This window comes from Onychostoma macrolepis, chromosome 12, assembly GCF_012432095.1.
Source record: "Onychostoma macrolepis isolate SWU-2019 chromosome 12, ASM1243209v1, whole genome shotgun sequence".
NCBI classification, from domain to species: Eukaryota; Metazoa; Chordata; class Actinopteri; order Cypriniformes; family Cyprinidae; genus Onychostoma; species Onychostoma macrolepis.
The window spans coordinates 6,387,095-6,408,273 of NC_081166.1; the positions used below are offsets into that span (position 1 = coordinate 6,387,095).

General features: G+C 38.8%; 2 protein-coding genes across 3 annotated transcripts in view; both read right to left on the reverse strand.

The window, feature by feature from the left end:
- Nucleotides 1-447, reverse strand: part of abca5 (ATP-binding cassette, sub-family A (ABC1), member 5) — a 31,151-nt gene extending 30,704 nt beyond the window's left edge. For both annotated transcript variants that reach the window (XR_009273672.1, XM_058793479.1), the window contains exon 1: nucleotides 265-447. Coding sequence is in view for 1 of the 2 variants with exons in the window: in XM_058793479.1 (XP_058649462.1) it covers nucleotides 265-277 (13 nt within the window). In the remaining variant the exon portion in view is untranslated. The remainder of the gene's footprint in view (nucleotides 1-264) is intronic.
- Nucleotides 448-1,624: 1,177 nt separating this feature from the next.
- Nucleotides 1,625-21,179, reverse strand: part of kif19 (kinesin family member 19) — a 45,721-nt gene continuing 26,166 nt past the window's right edge. The window contains exons 5-20 of the mRNA XM_058794284.1: nucleotides 20,062-20,198; nucleotides 17,713-17,838; nucleotides 14,642-14,836; nucleotides 13,761-13,907; nucleotides 13,548-13,670; nucleotides 13,175-13,331; nucleotides 12,132-12,306; nucleotides 11,710-11,908; nucleotides 11,125-11,395; nucleotides 6,115-6,236; nucleotides 5,723-5,886; nucleotides 5,357-5,450; nucleotides 4,118-4,241; nucleotides 3,567-3,952; nucleotides 3,043-3,207; nucleotides 1,625-2,772 (exon numbers count right to left, since the gene is read on the reverse strand). Of these exons, the coding sequence (XP_058650267.1) occupies nucleotides 2,533-2,772; nucleotides 3,043-3,207; nucleotides 3,567-3,952; nucleotides 4,118-4,241; nucleotides 5,357-5,450; nucleotides 5,723-5,886; nucleotides 6,115-6,236; nucleotides 11,125-11,395; nucleotides 11,710-11,908; nucleotides 12,132-12,306; nucleotides 13,175-13,331; nucleotides 13,548-13,670; nucleotides 13,761-13,907; nucleotides 14,642-14,836; nucleotides 17,713-17,838; nucleotides 20,062-20,198 (2,825 nt within the window). The 3' untranslated portion in view covers nucleotides 1,625-2,532. The remainder of the gene's footprint in view (nucleotides 2,773-3,042; nucleotides 3,208-3,566; nucleotides 3,953-4,117; nucleotides 4,242-5,356; nucleotides 5,451-5,722; nucleotides 5,887-6,114; nucleotides 6,237-11,124; nucleotides 11,396-11,709; nucleotides 11,909-12,131; nucleotides 12,307-13,174; nucleotides 13,332-13,547; nucleotides 13,671-13,760; nucleotides 13,908-14,641; nucleotides 14,837-17,712; nucleotides 17,839-20,061; nucleotides 20,199-21,179) is intronic.

Sequence of the window (21,179 nt, forward strand, 5' to 3'; positions counted from 1 at the left end):
CGCGTGCACCCGACATGTCGCGCGTGCTCGAGTGCGCGCGCGGTGCAGGTCAATAACGGCAGGGCTGGGCTTTCGCCCCTTCTTTTTTCCTTTAAAATAAATTACATATGTGTTCTTCTAATGTACATGAAACGCTAGAACCAAATGTGAAAACTACCGATGAAATAATGAGTTTTGTTCGCTGCTCTCGGTGTGTAAACACTGACAGCTAACGCTAACTGGCTAACAGCTTTCCCTCAAGCTTAAACAAGGAAGTGCACTTACGTATGAAATACATTAAGACATGTCTTTCCTTTCCTCCAAATTCGCTTTGTTCTTTCCAAATAAATATCCTTTTGGAAATAAATAAATAGAGACGAGATCCAAGGCGGCGTTGTCAACACTACTTGCGCCTCTACCATCAGCTGGACCGACCAGTCATTCAACCAATCAGCGCAGCGCTACAAGTTACGAGACTCGTGATTTGTCGGTGTCCAGCAAACCAATCACGGGTCTCAGAACTTGTAGGACTTCGCTGATTGGTTGTGTGGTTTGTGTTTGGCGTCATCAACACACCTCCGACCCCACCTGCCGTTGAGTTGCGACCCTGAATATAATTCAATATAATACATACATCTGTGCTCTATAATTAATAATTGACAGATTTTTAATTTTTTTTTTACAAATTTATTTTTACAGTTCTTTTCAATTGCATGCCCAGTTTAGACAGCAATGCCTCAAGAACTTGACGCGATACCCAGTGTGTTAGATATTTTGCTGTGTTTTTGCATTGTTTTGCTTGGTCATTGGAAATAGGAGATATTGTTTACACTGAAATATTGACATGTAGTCCTGATATCCACTGAAATGGTGCCAAAAAATAAAAATATGATACGCTGCATTGTGCTGACAGTACAGGAACACAGTCAGTACTGTTGTTTAAAGCGTAAAGGATACAGTATTTTGAACTACTGTAGGTTCCTAAAAAGGAAACATTTGTGAACTATGACTGATGAAATCATTTATTTACCATATAGAAAACAAGTTAGTTTGCCTCATATGTGGGCTGGGTGCATTTGAAGGCCTCAAGGCCAAACTGACTGACTGTGAATGGCCTACTTGACTGAGCTTATAAATGGAGAATGCAGATAGAAATACTGGAGAAGGGAGATGCCACAGGATGAGATAGCGCGGAAGCTGATAATGTGTGTAAAACTTATTAAAGTCCTAAGATGTGTAATTCTCTGCGACCTTGGGCACCTGGGAAGTAGTAGATAAGAGAAGTTATCTTTTGAAAAACAGTCTAGCAGATGGTTTTCTACAATGAAAGCAAGTGTTCTGAAAAATAATAAACAATAGTGAAAAGTACTGGGAATGAAGTATGATGCAAGAATGGTCTGTACGCTCATTGGACAGTGACCAACAACAAAAATGTGCAAAGATGGTAGTATGGACAGAGAAAGACTCAGATGTTCTGCAGGCATCTCGGCTTTGTTGTCTTCTTGCAATAAAGTCTCATTTTGACTTCTGGACCTCTGAGCATTATTTTGAAAGATAGAGAAGACTTTCTGTCCACAACATGATGTCCTTAAAACTGACCTTGACAAAAATGTAGGCGATATGTACAGTGCATACACTACTGTAATCACTTTGTCAATCAAATTTATTTGGTTACAAAAAAGGTATAAAATTAAGAGTAGAAAAAAGTGTCTATGCATGTATAATTCTGAAAAACAAAACAAAAATACAGTCTTTTCAAAGAAAAGGCAGCCGTTTTTTTTCCTTTTTTGATTAAAAACATTCCACTGAGGGTATGAACTACGTTAAATACAGTATGCCACCTTGTCTGGTACTAAGAACTAACACAAACCCAAAAGGATTTTAGAGAAAAAACCTGCGTGACAGTAAAGGCAAATTTACATCGATTATTACCAGTAAACACAAAATGACATCAGTAAATGGATCGGTCACAGAAGCCAGACATATGAATCATAAGCAATGTGACAGTACATTAATTTGTTCAAGGCCTGAGGGAGCAATACTTTCACAGCCAGAGAAGCTGCAAAATATATATTGCTCCCCGGGGAATGAGGGGGGGTATATTTGATTTCTCAGTCGCATAAACAAGCATCACCTTTTCAGTTCTGCAGATTTAAATATGTTTTTGGGAACTGCTTAATGAATTTCAGTTGTCACTGTAAGGCCTGATATACATATTCAATAGGAAGGCATCTGAGGCAGGTTTCATCCCCTGTCCCATTGGCTCGGCTTTAAAGGAGTGTGTCTGTATGTCATTGTGAGAAGTTTTTACACAATTCAAGGCCATTGAATTCGTGACAATCAATTTTTGCCACTTACACAAGCCAATGGACTCAAAAAAATACAAATAAATAAAAAATACAAATAAAAGAAGACAATGTAAGTTGCCTGTCTTCAGAGAAAAGCTAGGAGCATTTTAGAAAAAACCCAGGTAGCAAAACAGGGGTACATTGTGTTTCTTTGTAGCCCAGTTTTCATGTGAGCAGATACATTTCAGTAATGTTTTATCATCCATTACATAGCTCCTTCATCTGGATGTAAGAAGAAACCTTCCACTTGGTCTCTACATGTTTTACTGGTTCCATAGTGCTGATGCTGGGGTTGAGAGGAGACCTGGGCTTCAGTGTTTGCGGGTGCGCTGGCCCCCTGTTCCGGTGGTTGTGACGTACAGGAGGGGCTGAAGTTGCCTGGTTTGGGGGCCACGCTTGATGAGGTGGGAGGGCAGAGTGGAGGAAGTGACATCTGCTGTTGATCCTATGGAGAATGAATAGGACAACAGGAAATCAAAACTGACTCTAATTCTCTTAATAGTTGTTAGTGCTATTGAACACAATCCATTAGTGCATTAAAAATAATTAAAAATAATAATATAAAAAAAAATACTCATTGGTCTTCACTGAACACAAACTGGAAGGAATATATTATAGGTTTATCTTGCAATAAATGTATAAATGTAATGAACACGTCATGAATGAGAAAATAAATAAATCATTAAAAAAAAAAAATCTAATTGTGATATCAGACCTGTTTGGTGGATATTGTGAGAGGGTCGAACTTTTGAAAGCTGAGGCTGGGCTCTGTGTTGGGGGCGCAGAAGGGGGCTGGGGGATGACCGTTAATGTGCAAGTGGGGATCAGACGTGCTGTCCAGGGGACGAAATCGCTGGCTTGTGTTCTTAGCCTGAGACAGCTGTGGGGTGGAGAAAATATTCAGTTGCAAAAAAAATAAATAAAATTATATAAACAAATTAACAATTAAGCAGCTAAATGTTTTCAACATTGATAATGTGATTTTTTCCCCCCCACCAAATCAGAATATTAGAATGATTTCTGAAGGATCATGTGACACTGGAAGTAGTCTTAAAGGCAAGCGTAACGACCGTTTACATTAACACAATATGCTTAATTGTCATGAAAATAAATGGTCCTAAAAATACATTTAATTTTAATTATGCAAAATACAACTTCTCCTTTTGGGGTAAATTATGACCTGAACAAGTTTTCGTGAGATTCATCCATTAACACAAATGCTTTTATCTGAAAACTCACTGCTTGTCCTGTGACTTCAAATGACCGAGATCTCCTCTTGCGTCTGCGACCCTCAAAGTCCTGCTCTCGTGGAGCGGGGTTCTTGACAGCCTGCCGGTTCCGCGGCCGTGTCCATGTGCCGCTGGGTGCGGGGCCATCTCCCGTGCTGCTGGACAGGTTGTCATCGGAGGTGGCGTGGCGTAGCTCTGGGCTGGGCTGCCTTCCACGCCGTAGCACCAGGCCTTTAGGGGGCGCCTCGGTCAGAGACAGGTTACTCTTGTGTTTCTTGGGATCTAGGGGTGAAGGTGGCGGGGGCAATCGCAGGGCATCTATTTCTAGCACCTTAGAACGCCGTCGAGCAGCCTTGACCGCAATGTTCTGCACGCCTCTTAGAATCTGCTGTCTCTCTAGAGGGAAAACGGTTCAGGGATTTTAAAACTATGACTAATTAAATAGACATTATGTAATTTGGCATTAATCTGAGAAGAAGCCATGTAAGGTTTGCCTCAACTGACCAATCAGAATCAAGTATTCCAGGGAGCTGAAAGATGAAAGAGCAGAGGAACTCTTACCTTTAGGAGTCAGAGGGGCATCTGTGCCGTTCTCGCTGCTCTCAGGTGAGGAGTCCAGATGGCTGCTCATACTGTGACTGAGATGACTGAATCTCAGAGCGTCATCCAGGACAGATGGCAACAGCTGTAGAGACACAGTCAGCATAGTGTCAGACGCACTCATTTATTCAGTACACTCAGTACACTTAAAAAACAGAGAAACCAATTAAAATGTAGATTAAACAGAATATTAACACGTTCTATCAACATACTTTCAAATTTGACCATTTTCATATATACTACTGTTCAAAACGGTCAAGACGTCAAAAATATCTCACCAAAGTTGCATTTGTTTGATCAAAAACACACTAAAAACAGCAATATTGTGAAATATTTTTACAATTCTAAAAAACTGTCTTTTATTTTAATACATTTTAAAATGAAATTTATTCCTGTCATGGCAACGCTGAATTTTCAGCATCATTACTCTAGTCTTCAGTGTCACATGATCCTTCAGAAATCATTCTAATATGCTGATTTGAAGCTCAAGAAACATTTATCATCAGTGTTGAAATCAGTTCTGTTTAATATATCTGTGGAAACAAGACACTTTTTCAGGATATATATATTTTTTTAATATTAGTTTTAAAGGGTAAAGTTTTTATTTATTTATTTTTTAAATATAAATCTTTTTTTATATTATAAATATATTCACTGCTGAATAAAAGTCCAAAAAAAAAATCTTACTGACACCAAAATGTTTAACATTAGTGTGTAATCTTAAAAAACAACAACTATATGTGACCCTGGTCCACAAAACCAGTCATAAGTAGCATGAGTATATTTGTAGCAATAGCCAACAATACATTGTATGGGTCAAAATTATCGTTTATTTTTTTATTTTATATTTTTTTTAATCCTAATACATTTTTTATTTTATGCCAAATCATTAGGATATTAAATAAAGCTTATGTTCCATGAAGATACTTTGTAAATTTCCTACCGTAAATATATCAAAACTTAATTTTGATTAGTAATATGCATTGCTAAGAACTTCATTTGGACTTCAAGGTGATTTTCTCAATATTTAGATTTTTTGCACCCTCAGATTCCAGATTTTCATATAGTTGTATCTCGGCCAAATATTGTCCTGATGATGTATAAATCTGGATTTCTCAAAAAATGGACCCTTATGACTGGTTTTGTGGTCCAGGGTCACATATTACAGTAAGCTGCAAATGTAGACTCCCAGAAGCTCACCTCTCTGTTGCCCTGGCCATTGATGTGAATGGGTGGAGGAGTCATAACTACAGACTTCTTCATCTGTTTGTGACTACTCTTAAACACTCGGTCTCTGTGTGGGCAGGAGAACATTTTTAACTTATAAGTAAAACCATGTGAACAAACTCAGACTCATTTAACACAATATGAGGGAGGCAGTTATATTACAGTTCTTTTTATGTCCACAGGACAAGCAGAATGTTCCTTGCTGTTTTTATTTTCACATTCTCAAAATTACAAATATTTTTGGCCATTTAAGGTTTCCATACAAGGAAATACATTAAGTTTGTATAAGGAGGGAAATGTCAAAAAGTATCAAATGAATTTGCTTTGAACGCTTCTTACCCATCAGGCTCTGGGAGAATCGGAGGCAGCGTGTGTCTCCTCAATTTTGTCCGCCCTTCTCTGTTGTCTGACCCCAGTGTGCGAACACTTTCTTGGTCTGAATCCATCTCCTGCAAGGGGTCACGACCTCTACTGGGGAGGGTGATCTTGGGCAGGGAACCCTCCTACAGAAATATATGTTCATGATCACTGTGAAATACTTTATGCTTTTATCATGTCCTTCTCTTGAAGAGCTTTTAAAGTCAACATGAAACTAATTTTACTGTCATAATGTTCAATGTGAAGGAAAATGTTATGCAGGATTTTGGAATAATGTGCACTGATGTTTTGTGCAGTAAACAGAGTCAATTTTGATTTCATGTTGGCTGAAATCAATTGCCTGCTTGACATACCTTAAGAGTACGAATGGTGAACTTATCCAGGGCCACGACTCTGTCCAAGTTCTTCTCATCCATTTCCTTCATGTACATCTCATAAAGCTCTTGAAGATGAGGAGGAACCAGGAGACTGTGATCTGCAAAAATCAGCTTCTTATAACATTTATAACATACAAGAAAGTGTGTGTGTGTTTTATTTATGTGTATATATGTGTGTGTATATATGTATATGTATATGTACACACACACACACAGTATATATTTTGTATTTGCATGTATATATTTATATTCATATACTTTATATGTATACATACACACACACACATATACAGTGGTGTGAAAAAGTGTTGGCTCCCTTCCTGATTTTTTTTTTTTTGCATGTTTGTCACACTTTAATGTTTCAGATCATCAAACAAATTTAAATATTAATCAAAGATAACACAAGTAAACACAACATGCAGTTTTTAAATGAAGTTTTTTATTATGAAGGGAAAACAAAATCCAAACCCACATGGCCCTGTGTGAAAAAGTGCTTGCCCCCTAAACCTAATAACTGGTTGTGCCACCCTTTGAAGCAACAACTGCAATCAAGCGTTTGCGATAACTGATAATGAGTCATTCACATCGCTGTGGAGGAATTTTGGCCCACTCATCTTTGCAGAATTGTTTTAATTCACCCACATTGGAGGGTTTTCGAGCATGAATGGACTGTTTAAGGTCATACCACAGCATTTCAATTGGATTTAAGTCCAGACTTTGATTTGGCCACTCCAAAACCTTAATTTTGTTTTTCTTGAGACATTCAGAGGTGGACTTGCTGCTGTGTTTGGAATCATTGTCCTGCTGTAGAACCCAAGTGCGCTAAAGGTTGAGGTCACAAACTGATGGCCGGACATTCTCCTTCAGGATTTTCTGATAGAGTGCAGAATTCATGGTTCCATCAATTATGGCAAGTCATCCAGGTTCTGAAGCTGCAAAGCAGCCCCAGACCATCACACTACCACCACGTTTGACTGTTGGTATGATGTTCTTTTTATGAAATGCTGTGTTGGTTTTACGCCAGATGTAATGGGACACACACCTTCCAATAAGTTCAACTTTTGTCGCATCAGTCCACAGAATATTTGCCCAAAAGTCTTGGGGACAATCAAGATATTTTTTGGCAAATGTGAGACGAGCCTTCGTGTTCTTTTTGGTCAGCAATGCTTTTGCCTTGGAACTCTCCCATGGATGCTGTTTTTGCCCAGTCTCTTTCTTATTGTTGAATCATGAACACTGACCTTAATTGAGGCAAGTGAGGCCTGCAGTTCTTTAGATGTTGTTCTGGGTTCTTTTATGACCTCCTGGATGAGTCGTCTTTGTGCTCTTGGAGTAATTTTGGTAGGCCGGCCACTCCTGGGAAGGTTCACCACTGTTCCAAGTTTTCTCCATTTGTGGATAATGGCTCTGACCATGGTTTGCTGGAGTCCCAAAGCCTTAGAAATGGCTTTATAATCCTTTCCAGACTGATACATGTAAACTATTTTGTTTCTCATCCGTTTATGAATTTCTTAAGGTCGCGGAATGATGTGTTGCTCTTTAAACATGCTTCACTTTGTCAGACAGGTTCTATTTAAGTGATTTCTTGATTCAACAGGTCTGGCAGTAATCAGGCCTGGGTTTGGCTAGTGAAATTTAACTCGGCTTTCTAAAATAATGTGGTTAACGACAGTTCTTTCATGATTTAATAGGAGGGGGCAAGCACTTTTTCCACACAGGACCATGTGGGTTTGGATTTTGTTTTCCCTTCATAATAAAAAAACTTCATTTACAAACTGCATGTTGTGTTTACTTGTGTTATCTTTGATTCATATTTAAATTTGTTTGATGATCTGAAACATTAAAGTGTGACAAACATGCAAAAAAATAAAAAAAATCAGGAAGGGGGCCAACACTTTTTCACACCACTTTATATGTATACAGGTGCTGGTCATATAATTAGAATATCATCAAAAAGTTGATTTATTTCACTAATTCCATTCAAAAAGTGAAACTTGTATATTATATTCATTCATTACACACAGACTGATATATTTCAAATGTTTATTTCTTTTAATTTTGATGATTATAGCTTAAAGCTCATGAAAGTCAAAAATCAGTATCTCAAAATATTAGAATATTACTTAAGACCAATACAAAGAAAGGATTTTTAGATATCTTGGCCAACTGAAAAGTATGAAAATGAAAAGTATGAGCATGTACAGCACTCAATACTTAGTTGGCATGGAGTCGATCAGTATGTGGCACTGCTCAGGTGTTATGAGAGCCCAGGTTGCTCTGATAGTGGCCTTCAGCTCTTCTGCATTGTTGGGTCTGGCATATTGCATCTCCCTCTTCACAATACCCCATAGATTTTCTATGGGGTTAAGGTCAGGCGAGTTTTCTGGCCAATTAAGAACAGGGATACCATGGTCCTTAAACCAGATACTGGTTGCTTTGGCACTGTGTGCAGGTGCCAAGTCCTGTTGGAAAATGAAATCTGCATCTCCATAAAGTTGGTCAGCAGCAAGAAGCATGAAGTGCTCTAAAACTTCCTGGTATACGGCTGCGTTGACCTTGGACCTCAGAAAACACAGTGGACCAACACCAGCAGATGACATGGCACCCCAAACCATCACTGACTGTGGAAACTTTACACTGGACCTCAAGCAACGTGGATTGTGTGCCTCTCCTCTCTTCCTCCAGACTCTGAGACCCTGATTTCCAAAGGAAATGCAAAATTTACTTTCATCAGAGAACATAACTTTGGACCACTCAGCAGCAGTCCAGTCCTTTTTGTCTTTAGCCCAGGCGAGACGCTTCTGACGCTGTCTGTTGTTCAAGAGTGGCTTGACAAGGAATGCGACAGCTGAAACCCATGTCTTGCATACGTCTGTGCGTAGTGGTTCTTGAAGCACTGACTCCAGTTGCAGTCCACTCTTTGTGAATCTCCCCCACATTTTTGAATGGCTTTTGTTTCACAATCCTCTCCAGGGTGCGGTTATCCCTATTGCTTGTACACTTTTTTTCTACCACATCTTTTTCTTCTCTTCGCCTCTCTATTAATGTGCTTGGACACAGAGCTCTGTGAACAGCCAGCCTCTTTTGCAAAGACCTTTTGTGTCTTGCCCTCCTTGTGCAACGTGTCAATGGTCGTCTTTTGGACAACTGTCAAGTCAGCAGTCTTCCCCATGATTGTGTAGCCTACAGAACTAGACTGAGAGATCATTTAAAGGCCTTTGCAGGTGTTTTGAGTTAATTAGCTGATTAGAGTGTGGCACCAGGTGTCCTCAATATTGAACCTTTTCACAATATTCTAATTTTCTGAGATACTGAATTTGGGATTTTCCTTAGTTGTCAGTTATAATCATCAAAATTAAAAGAAATAAGCATTTGAAATATATCAGTCTGTGTGTAATGAATGAATATAATATACAAGTTTCACTTTTTGAATGGAATTAGTGAAATAAATCAACTTTTTGATGATATTCTAATTATATGACCAGCACCCGTATATATATATATATATATACATACACACACACTGAACAAAATTATAAACGCAACACTTTTATTTTTGCCCCATTTTTCATGAGCTGAACTCAAAGATCTAAGACTTTTTCTATGTACACAAAAGGCCTATTTCTCTCAAATATTGTTCAGAAATCTGTCTAAATCTGTGTTAGTGAGCACTTCTCCTTTGCCGAGATACTCCATCCACCTCACAGGTGTGGCATATCAAGATGCTGATCAGACAGCATGATTATTGCACAGGTGTGCCTTAGGCTGGCCACAATAAAAGGCCACTCTAAAATGTGCAGTTTTATCACACAGCACAATGCCACAGATGTTGCAAATTTTGAGGTAGCGTGCAATTGGCATGCTGACTGCAGGAATGTCCACCAGAGCTGTTGCCCGTGAATTGAATGTTCATTTCTCTACCGTAAGCTGTCTCCAAAAGCGTTTCAGAGAATTTGGCAGTACATCCAACCACGTGTAACCACACCAGCCCAGGACCTCCACATCCAGCATCTTCACCGCCAAGATTGTCTGAGACCAGCCACCCGGACAGCTGCTGCAACAATCGGTTTGCATAACCAAAGAATTTCTGCACAAACTGTCAGAAACCGTCTCAGGGAAGCTCATCTGCATGCTCGTCGTCCTCATCGGGGTCTCGACCTGACTGCAGTTCGTCGTCGTAATCGACTTGAGTGGGGAAATGCTCACATTCGATGGCGTCTGGCACTTTGGAGAGGTTTTCTCTTCACGGATGAATCCCGGTTTTCACTGTACAGGGCCGATGGCAGACAGCGTGTATGGCGTCGTGTGGGTGAGCGGTTTGCTGATGTCAACCTTGTGGATCGAGTGGCTCATGGTGGCGGTGGGGTTATGGTATGGGTAGGCGTATGTTATGGACAACGAACACTTGTGCATTTTATTGATGACATTTTGAATGCACAGAGATACCGTGACGAGATCCTGAGGCCCATTGTTGTGCCATTCATCCATGACCATCACCTCATGTTGCAGCATGATAATGCACGGCCCCATGTTGCAAGGATCTGTACACAATTCCTGGAAGCTGAAAACATCCCAGTTCTTTCATGGCCAGCATACTCACCGGACATGTCACCCATTGAGCATGTTTGGGATACTCTGGATTGGCGTATACGATAGTGTGTTCCAGTTCCTGCCAATATCTAGCAACTTCGCACAGCCATTGAAGAGGAGTGGACCAACATTCCACAGGCCACAATCAACAACCTGATCAACTCTATGCGAAGGAGATGTGTTGCACTGCGTGAGGCAAATGGTGGTCACAACAGATACTGACTGGTATTATATATATATATACATACATACACACACACACACACACACATTTTAACTTGAACTGAACTGAACCCTCATATTGCATCACTCTGGAAAACTTTACTGCCACAGTTTGGCCTGATTCATCTCTGGCTGAGATTTCGGTGCCATTTCTTATTCCTGCGAATGACTCACCATCAATAAATTGCCGCTGCTGCTGGATGATCTCATGGCAGAGGTGTCTGTGCTGTTCGAAACGCTGCACTACCACGTTTTTCTGTCGGATCACGTTGTCCTTGAGCAGTGCGCTGGACTGCATCTCTGCGTTCTCAATCTCTAGCTCGTGAACCTTGCAGAGGAGGCAAAGCACTTCCCTCTGCTCCTCTGAGCTCACGCGGCGGGGGAGAAGCTCTTCAAGACGTCGTGCTTTCTCTCTGAGCTCTGCCAGGCGCTGCTCCAACCCAGCCTAAAGAGAACAGAGGGACTATGGTCAATTACTGTGATGAGTGACTTTATTAACACGGCAAGTACAATTTATCTTTGCTTATAAGGAAGGAGTCTCAGTCTAAAAACAGAAAGGAAATGTATTAAGGTAGTATGCACTGCCTATGCAGAGTGTTCCAAATGAATAACAAGTTATTATAACAAGTTCACTGAAATGAACCGGTTAAACCAACTGATTCACTAAAAAGGAATCAGACATAAATGTTAAACTCACAGCACAGTACTGAATGTTTTTGAGGTGTTGTTCCGCCCTCTAGTGGCTACTAACAACATTACCTTCTGTTTTTGTATTTTCTTCTGCTCAGCCATGAGCGTGACAAGGTTCTCTCTGGCAATGGCCACCTCTTGTGTCTCTGTGCTGTCAGGCAAAGATTCTGGTGAGTCTGAGTCTTTTTCACTTTCATCCTTATTAAAACTCTCCTTCCTCCTCTCGCCCTGCCACTTCTTTCTTCTCCTGAAGCGTTCTTGCTCCCAGCTAGATGGAGACAGATACTATTTCAATGACCGAGCATTTATTTGAAAGAAAGTTAGCAAAAGCAAAAGTTTCATATAAAACTTTTCACAAAAGAAGTTTGTTCAGTCTGAAATGATAAAACAACTGATGATAGTCTTCTGACTAAAGTGTCCAAATAGTTTGAGGGCAACGTGTTTATTTAGCTGCAATCTTGTTTTGGTTTGTGTGCAGAATGAAGACTCACTCTGCGATTGTCAGCAGGTGTTTGGATGTGTCTATCTGGATTTCCATGTTGCTGTTGTCCAGCTCCATAAGATGCCTCCTGATGTCCATCTGCTGTCTAAATGCATCGATCAGCTGCTCCCGCAGTTGGTCCATCTCAGCCCGGCTCTGCTGAGAAGAGTGAGCCTGCACCTCCGCTAGAGGCAAACACAAAAAAAATATGTTATGACACACTTTTGAGTGCGAATAGAACAGAAAACAATCTAAGCAGAAAATTATCAGTGATATTTAGAAAATAATCTAATGAAAAAATATAGTCAGAATAATATTAAATAAATATTAAACATTCATAATATAATAGAACAAAATCAATTAAAATTATGTTCTAATCAAACAGAAAAAGAACAAAGACCAGAATAAAACAGAACAGAACTGAATCAATTAGAAAACGATCTAACCAAACAGAAAATAATACAAAAAATAATAGATACAGAAAAAATACAATAGAATAGACCAGACTTATCTTATTACAAATTATCTTATCAAAAAGAAAACAACAACAGAATAGAATCAATTAGAAAATTATCAAACTAACAGAAAAAAAAACACACACACAAAAAAAAAACAATTCTACTGGAATAGAGAACTGGAAAAGTAACCTGATCAAACAGGAAAAAATTTATTAGAATATAATAGAACAGAATAATTTAGAAAATAATCTAGTCAAATGGAAAATAATCTAATCAAGTGGAAACTTATCTACTAGATTTAAACAGAACAGAATAATTTAGAAAAGAATATAATCAAACAGATAATAATCTAATCAAGGGAAACTTATCTATTAGAATTAAATAGACCAGAGTAGAGTAGAGTAGAATAGAATAGTTGGAAATTCAAAGTAAAATTGAGGTGGTATCAATAAAAGAATCAAACCAAACAGAAAACAAGCTATTAGAATAAAACAGAACAGAATAATAGAACAGAACAGAACAGAACAGCATAGAATTAAAATCAAGGTGGTTTCAATGGTCCATATCACTTCACTTCTTACAGATAGGATGTTACCTTGAACATGGCGGATGTCTGTTCTGTCCGGGTTGAGCTGTCTGCTGCCCTGGTCTGCTATCTTTTTCTTCAGCCGCTGAATCTCGCTGCGCAGGTCAGAGATGATGCTGGTGTACTGGGCGATGTGATAGGACACATTCAACAGGTTTCTCTTTACCTGCACGGGAAGAATAACAGCACACAGAGTGATAAGATATTACAGTCAAAAAACTCTTCACCAAACAGTTATTGAGAAACAGCATTACAAAATGTGTAACAACAATCTTACTGACAAAGAAAAGAAAACCTTACTGACCCAAACCTTTGAACGATAATAGTGGGTTACTAAGTCGGTTACTAGATTGTCCATTGTTTTATCATGTGTTAAACTAACCCGTGTGCGGATGCTTTTGGCACGGTCTGCATAAGTCAAGGTATTCCGTGAATCCTCAAAGGCCAGAGATGCAGGGCTTATATGGGCAATCATCACCGTCCGACTATTTCCTCCCAGAGAATCCTGCAGTCATGAGAAAACCCAGTAAAACAACTGCAATCAGGAAAAATATCCCATAAGCCTCTCTGTTCGTGAAGAGTCACTTCGCTGTACCTTGAGCAATCGCGTGAGCTTGCTGTCTCTGTAGTTGATATATTTGTTGCCATTTTTTTCGCTCAAAGCATTGATGCAGTTCCCCAGTGCGAGCAAAGAGCGGTTGATATGAGCACCCTCTTTTAACCTCTGACCCCTGTTCTGTGTCTGAAAGCAGAAACAGTAGTTATTGCACCAAGTTTTTAAACCGTCAGTCTACATGCAGGTTAGGAAGTCTGTTAGAGCTTCCAGCAGGGGGCGCTCTTGTACACTTCATTTTCTTAATAGTTGTGCAACAGGCTTGTCTTCCTCATCAATGGAGAACAAACAAGCACTCAAGTTTCTGAGCAACAATACCCCATAACCAGAAACAACGTGATCTGCTTTTGTGCCTGTCACATGCATGTTTAAACCCACAGGGTGCCTGAGTGGTTAACATTTTTAACCGTTTCCAGGGCAAATACATGGCACGCTCTCTAAATGTGTTCTCTCATATCTTCTCATCTCATGGTGTGAGTGGAAATTACACTTTAATATTGAACATGATTCACACGTCCTTCATCAAAATCACCTGATTGGACCTGTGGATGTCTTGCATCATAACAGATGTAATAACCAACAAATATATTCATTTTAGATGGCTTCATTTTCCCTCCAAGTTTATCACTAATAGATAAATCACTCTTGGAATTGTTCCCTCGTCACAGGCTGATATATGATTCTGAATATATCTGGCGCCAACTGTGCCAGCTTTTTTGTAAAAAGAAAGATTGATAGCCTTATATTAATGATTACCAACTTTCTAGACGTATGTTTGAGCTCACCCACTGTGCTTTTATGTTCTAATTAAACTAAAAGATGAATAGACCTTTATATTTCACACCTACTCTTACACATCATACCTGTGAAGCCCGTTCAGACCCTGCCAGATCGATCATGAAGAGACGTGCGAATCGTACTTCCTGCAGGATGTCTCGACATCGGCTCTGTTGCCGTACGGCCACCTGCAGCACAGCATGAGAGCGAGAAGACGTCTGATTGGCTGCTGTCGGCTCTTGCGTTCTCTGCTTATTTCCTTTCATTAACAACTCCATGATCTGTGAGAGAGAGCGAGAACAGAGAAAAAACCTCAACATCCAGCTCCACAGTACCATTCATAAGTCTGAGGTTGACAGGATTTTTTCCTTTTTTTTTTTTTTTTAAATAAGTCCCTTATGCCCACCATGACAGCATTTATTTTATCAAAAACACAGTAAGACAGCAATGTGAAATACTATTAGAATTTAAAATGACTATATATGTATACAGTTCTTTCTGGTTCTCGAATCTGATTGGCTGATAGGTATGCGATATTGGAGTCCAGCATAGCTCCTCGTCCTCTTTACCGTTTGTATCACTTGCCGTATTTCTCACAGCAAGTGTCATGGCGGACGGCCAAATCCACTATAATTTAAAAAATAATACTGTTTTGTGTCACGGAATGCAGTTTTAAGAGTTGTTTATGCGAGAATGTGTTTGCTTGGACTTCAAATATGCGGTTTGTTAATAAAGATAAGGTCTATTTCAAAATTTGCTTCAACGTTTTCGGAGACAGGAGATCCATCGGTTCAGCGGCCGTTCAGAGCTCATTACACCCGCAGAGAGTGCCTGACCGCGTCCAGATCTTCTGGAATTTACCGCTGGCTTTGATGTCTCTATAGTGGTTAAACACGAGATATAATTTGTGTTGGGTAAATCTAACGGCCAGTCTTTGATCTCATTGAACTATTATTTGTTCCAGAGCAAATAGTTTTGGCAAAATATTATCATGTTTATTCAATGCTGTATATCACGCTGTCTTTGTACGGTTGGCTGAATTGCCTAGCAACTTTTATGATGGCTGTTGTTGTTGTTTATTACAGTACATATGATTATTCAATAAATAATAATAGTATTTAATAATAGTGTTTAGTACCGAGGTATGGTGCCTGTTCGTGATTGCGATTTTAGTTACATTGTTCCGCCATTAGATGGCGACAAGAGACTGTTTTTATGAGTCAGCACTGCGGTAAAGACTTTTATTTTGAAAAATAAACGCTTTTGTGAACGAAAGCTATTTTTACTTTCAACAACAACGCTTATTGACGATAAGACAAAGATAACACTTTCCTCAGTGGACATTCAGACTTATGTTTTATTGTCTGTAGGAGATGCTGTATCAGATGCAGGTAATCACAGTCGCTCAGTCCATCTCTCTCTCATAATACTTCACTCTACATAATATAAGTTATTACTACAGTAATACAATAAGTTTTCAATGAAGCAACTCAACGTTCCTTCGTTACTAGTTCTAAAGTGACGTTTTGGAATTAGTAACGGAGGCTTGGGCTCAGCTGTTAAACGGTCAACTTTAGATTTAAACCTGTGGCAGAAGGAAGTAGTTCTGCACAAAAGAGGGCTTTTAAAGACACTTCCTTGTTGTTTCTAATTTATTTACACACTCGTGCCATCGAACTGTTGTATAAACGCAATATCACACTCGTAGACGTGCGATATGTCTGTATATCGCACTGGCTGTGATTACCTGCGGCCTACAGCCATATCGCACTTCTACTCTAATGATGTCCGGTTCGCGAACGAATCGTTCGATTTAACCGGATCTTCTTAGTGAACCGGTCGAACCAGTTCACGAAATCGGACTGAATCGTTTGAAACGGTTCGCGTCTCCAGTAAGCACTAATCCACAAATTACTTAAGTTATTCACTTTTTTAACGTGCCTGGCACTACCTCTGTATCGAAATAAAACAATATCCCGGAGTTATTAATTTACTCAAACAGTACACTGAGTGAACTGCTGTGAAGAGAGAACTGACGATGAGCACGAGCAGAGCAGCATGTGTGCAGCGAGCCGGGTAACTGCTAGAGCGGTTCTCGTTCTCGAGTCAAGAACCGGTTGCAGCGGTTTTCGGATCACCAGTACACTGAACCGAGAACTGTTTCTTTCGGACACGTCCGATTTGAGAACCGATGAGCTGATGATACTGCGCATGCGTGATTCAGCGAACAGTGATCGGCTGACACAGCACGTCTGAACTTCTGGACAACTGATTCTGTGCTAATGGCGCGGGTAAACAGAGGACCTGAATGAGGGCGAAACGTAAGTTTATTTAATAACAAACAAATCGCAATGGATTATGTATAGTAAGTGGATTATGGTTTCTGCACTGATGACAACTAATTTATTCACTTTATATCTTCAAGACTTAAATCCTCGTATGCACATCACTGTATTTGGGTGCTTGCAAAACTTAATTGTAAACTTTAAAGATCATGATTGTGATGTTTTAACTGACTGAAGTTATGATTACTGACTTTATATATCTGAATGTGTATTTTCATCCCGGGACGATGGATTATATCATTACGTCATCGCGAATGATGTCATTACGTCAGGGTGTAAAAGAACCGATGATCCGGTTCTTTGAACCGGTTCACTGAAACGAACTGTCCGAAAGAACCGGTTTGCAGAAAAGAACCGGACTTCCCATCACTGTTCTACTCGTGTGATATTGCTCATATATACATACATACTATATATATATATATATATATAATATATACTGATTTGGTGCTTAAACATTTTTTTTTTGTTATTATCAATGTTGAACAACTGTGCTGCTTAATATTTTTGTGGAAACTCTGATACATTTTTTCACATTTTTTTTTTTTTAAATCAATAAAAAGTTCAAACTATAGAATTCATTTTGAAACAGAAATCTTTTGTGATATTAAAAATGGCCTTACAGTCACTTTTTGATCAATTACATGCATCCTTGCTGAATAAGGGTTTCACTATTAAATAGTTATTTAAATATACACCACTATTGTTGTTATTAAGTATCATAGAATGAACATGAACAACGACTACTGTAACAGTATTTATTTACTTTAATAACAAAGTAACATGCTGTCTGAATAATGTGTCTAACTGACCTCTCGTGCATTAATGGTGGAGACCTCTGTTATTCCTGCGACCTGTATTTCTCCCTTCGAGTCCTCTCTCAGGTCCAGAAACCCTGATGATGGATTCAGCAGGTCTCTTATCATCTCATTATAGATCTGAAACAAAAGAATTAAACAGATTAAAGACCATGCTCAGATTTCAAGATTACCATCATTGTTTATGCATTTGACATTTACATTCATGCATCTGACAGACAGGCGCTTTTATCTGAGGTGACTTGCAGTGCATAAATATCAGAACGTGCAATCTGTGACCTTTCCATTACTAGTAGCATGCTCTACCAGCTGAGCACATGCACAATGCTGTAATTTGTTTAATATAAAAGGAACTATTGACAACAGACCACTGAATTATTGAACATTTAGTGCACTGTAGCTGTGAAGCATTAAGATTATATCTGAAGTATTCACCTCACAGCACTTCACATTTTCATAAAAATACCATTTTCAACCAAAATACTCATTTGTAGAACTATCACAGTAATAATAAATTAATTACATACAGTAATCAACACCTGTTTCAACCAATCAAATCCAGAATCTATGGTACAAACTATACAGTATTTTCAGGATGCTAGTGAAGAGATGAATGTCGGATTTAATATTTCAGAGTATTTCAATAAGCTTCATTCAACCCGGTTTAGAACAAGGCCACATCCTGAGCACCACCTGCGGTCACCTCAAAACTCAATTTAAGTCGTCCCAAACGTAATATTTCATCACTGTCAGTGAGGTCACTGTGATCTGCCGTAAGCATGTGATAATTTTAGGGTGACGCTGATGGTATGAAAAGAATCCATTGACAGAGAAAGAGTAGAAGACCTGCTAAAGATATAGATGGATGGAAAGAGAAAAAAGAGACAGGATAAACCGGGAGGTCTGAACCTAAACCACAGAAGCTGAGAATAAAAACGCTTTCTCTCCAGGGAAGCGTTCCCTTGAGCATTTGGACGGCCCAATGTAAACAGGAGTCTTAATGTGAAAGTGTAAGAAAAGCAGAGGACAGGAGAGCATTGTGCTCTTTACTGAAGGTTGCTCTTTCCGTGTGTGGACGGAGTGGCTTACTCATAGGTCGGCACATCCCAAACACCCCTTTAACCTAAAGAAGTCAAACAAATCGGTGTGTTTATGCGTGTACATTAAGATGCTGAAGCATACTAAGTGTGTGTGTTAGTGAGTGCACACAGGATTATTAAAAAAAGATATTTCTATACAGATAGATAGACAGACAGATATAACTATTTAGAATTATTAATTATATAATTAAAATATATGGTTCAAGTACATACTGGGCTATAGAACACTGTAAGATACTGCAGCACTTTCACCATTGTAAAGGAGAAATCACACATTGTCAAACATCAGTCACAATAGAAATACTGCTGAACACAAAATGGGCAGTGAGACAAAAAAAGACACTGAGAGAATTGAAGTGGTGCTGCTGTCAGCTCACACATGTGATCTCAAATGCACATGCATCAGCTGTCAAAAACAGGACAGAGCTATTGAGTTTGAAGGCTAAACGTGTGAAAAATGTGAAAAAAATCCCATAGACTTACATTGAAAGAGTTACCCAAGCCATATTTAGAGAACAGAATATCATATAGACTTAAGAGTAAACTTATTTGAAGGAGGAAGAAAAAAACATCACCTTGCAACACAGTTTTAGTATCATAGATATCCTATTATAGTTTTTATTACTATTTTTAAATTAGTTTTTATTTTTAGATTTTCTGTTTTCATTTTAGTTTAATTTATAATATAAATTAATTAAATTTAATGGGTAATATTAGGCCTTTTTTGCAAGTCAGCAGCCATTTTTCTTTTAAGATGCAAGGCTGTGTTACTTGGCCAGTCACATAAAAGCACAGGGATCTGTTTCTAGGCTAACACAGTAGGGGATCAGGGAAGCATATATTTGTTTGGAGTAAACTTTGGACAAGTCCATCACTCAGTGGGGAAACAAGCTTTCTAGTATCAATACAACATCACCGTAATCAAAGATGCTGAGATAGTCGCTAAGCCGACAAGATTACCCCTCCCTCACGCAAACAGAGCTGATAAACAGACGCGCTATCGGCCGCTCGGCACGGGCCTGATGATTATCTTATCACATAACACTTAAGCTGTTACCCTTTTTTTTTTAATTGTTTAAAACTAAAAGAGGGCAATTGACTTTACTGTGCGCATTTATTTAGCGTGGCAATAGGGTGACAGTATCTTTAAAAGTTCTATATCAAATCTCCAAGTGATATGTGAGGGAAAAACAACAACATGTGGCTGCTAAAATCCTATTTAGCAAACAAATGAAGCTCTCACCTCCAAGTAGGACATTGAGACACTGTACTGCATGTCATCGCTGGTTTCTTCGATGGCTTTGAATAGGTCATTTAATGTGCGAACATAGATACCAGGTTCTCTGTCTGTTCCCAGCATAGTGTAAGTCTTCCCACAACCTGTAGACACACACATCTGCTTATTAGGACCACAATTTAACCTTGTTTTATTTCCTGACATCATACAACATCAACATCAAAATAAAATAAAAACATTTTTAATAAAATAAAAAAAGGTCCTTAAACATCAGACATTTTTATTTATTATTTACATTTTGTTGAATTTTGCATCATTCTGATAGAGAATAGGCTTATCAGTTGAAAATCTGTGTTCTAAAATCTTTTCATAAATGTGAAATAAGTGTAGATAATTAGCATATGTTCATCAGCATGGCATAAACGGAAGGCACAGGTGTGAAATGAGTCATAGTGAGTGATACATAATGTTTACAGGTGGCTTTCATCACTGTCAGGCTGAGCACAGATCTAAGCTTTATATAGCCACGGCCACAGACAGGAACAGTCAGTAAGAGTCACTCTGAGGACAGATTAGAGCACGCGAGCACACGGGAGCCACAAAGACATCTGCTTTCCAGGAATGAACTTTTAATCAATTCAAAGCAGGATAAAAACAGGTCTTTAATAAAATATTACCAGATAATGTGTTCTTGACAGCTGGAATTCGGTGAGCTAGGTTAATATATGAAATATTTAAATCATATTTTGACATCTTCAAAGCATTGTGTGCTTATTTTTTATTTACTTTTTGTGAAATCAGTGCATGTGACTCTGTTGACTGAACCTGTTCCGTAAACAGGAAGAAAGAAGATCAGGTTGATGAGGCTTATCCATGTGCCCTAGTAGTGCCCAGTTTGTCTGTGATTTTTACTACTTTGGACATATTGCCACTGCTGATGGCATTTCAGTGTAAGAACTTACACTGACATAAATACATTTAAAAAAATTTTTTTTAAAATTTTTTATTTTTATTAACCAGACCTGATACGGGCCAATTAGGATCGACCAACTCATATTTACAAAGCAAACAGAACAATGTGTTTATGCCATTGCTGTAGTTTTGCATAATATGTAAATACACTT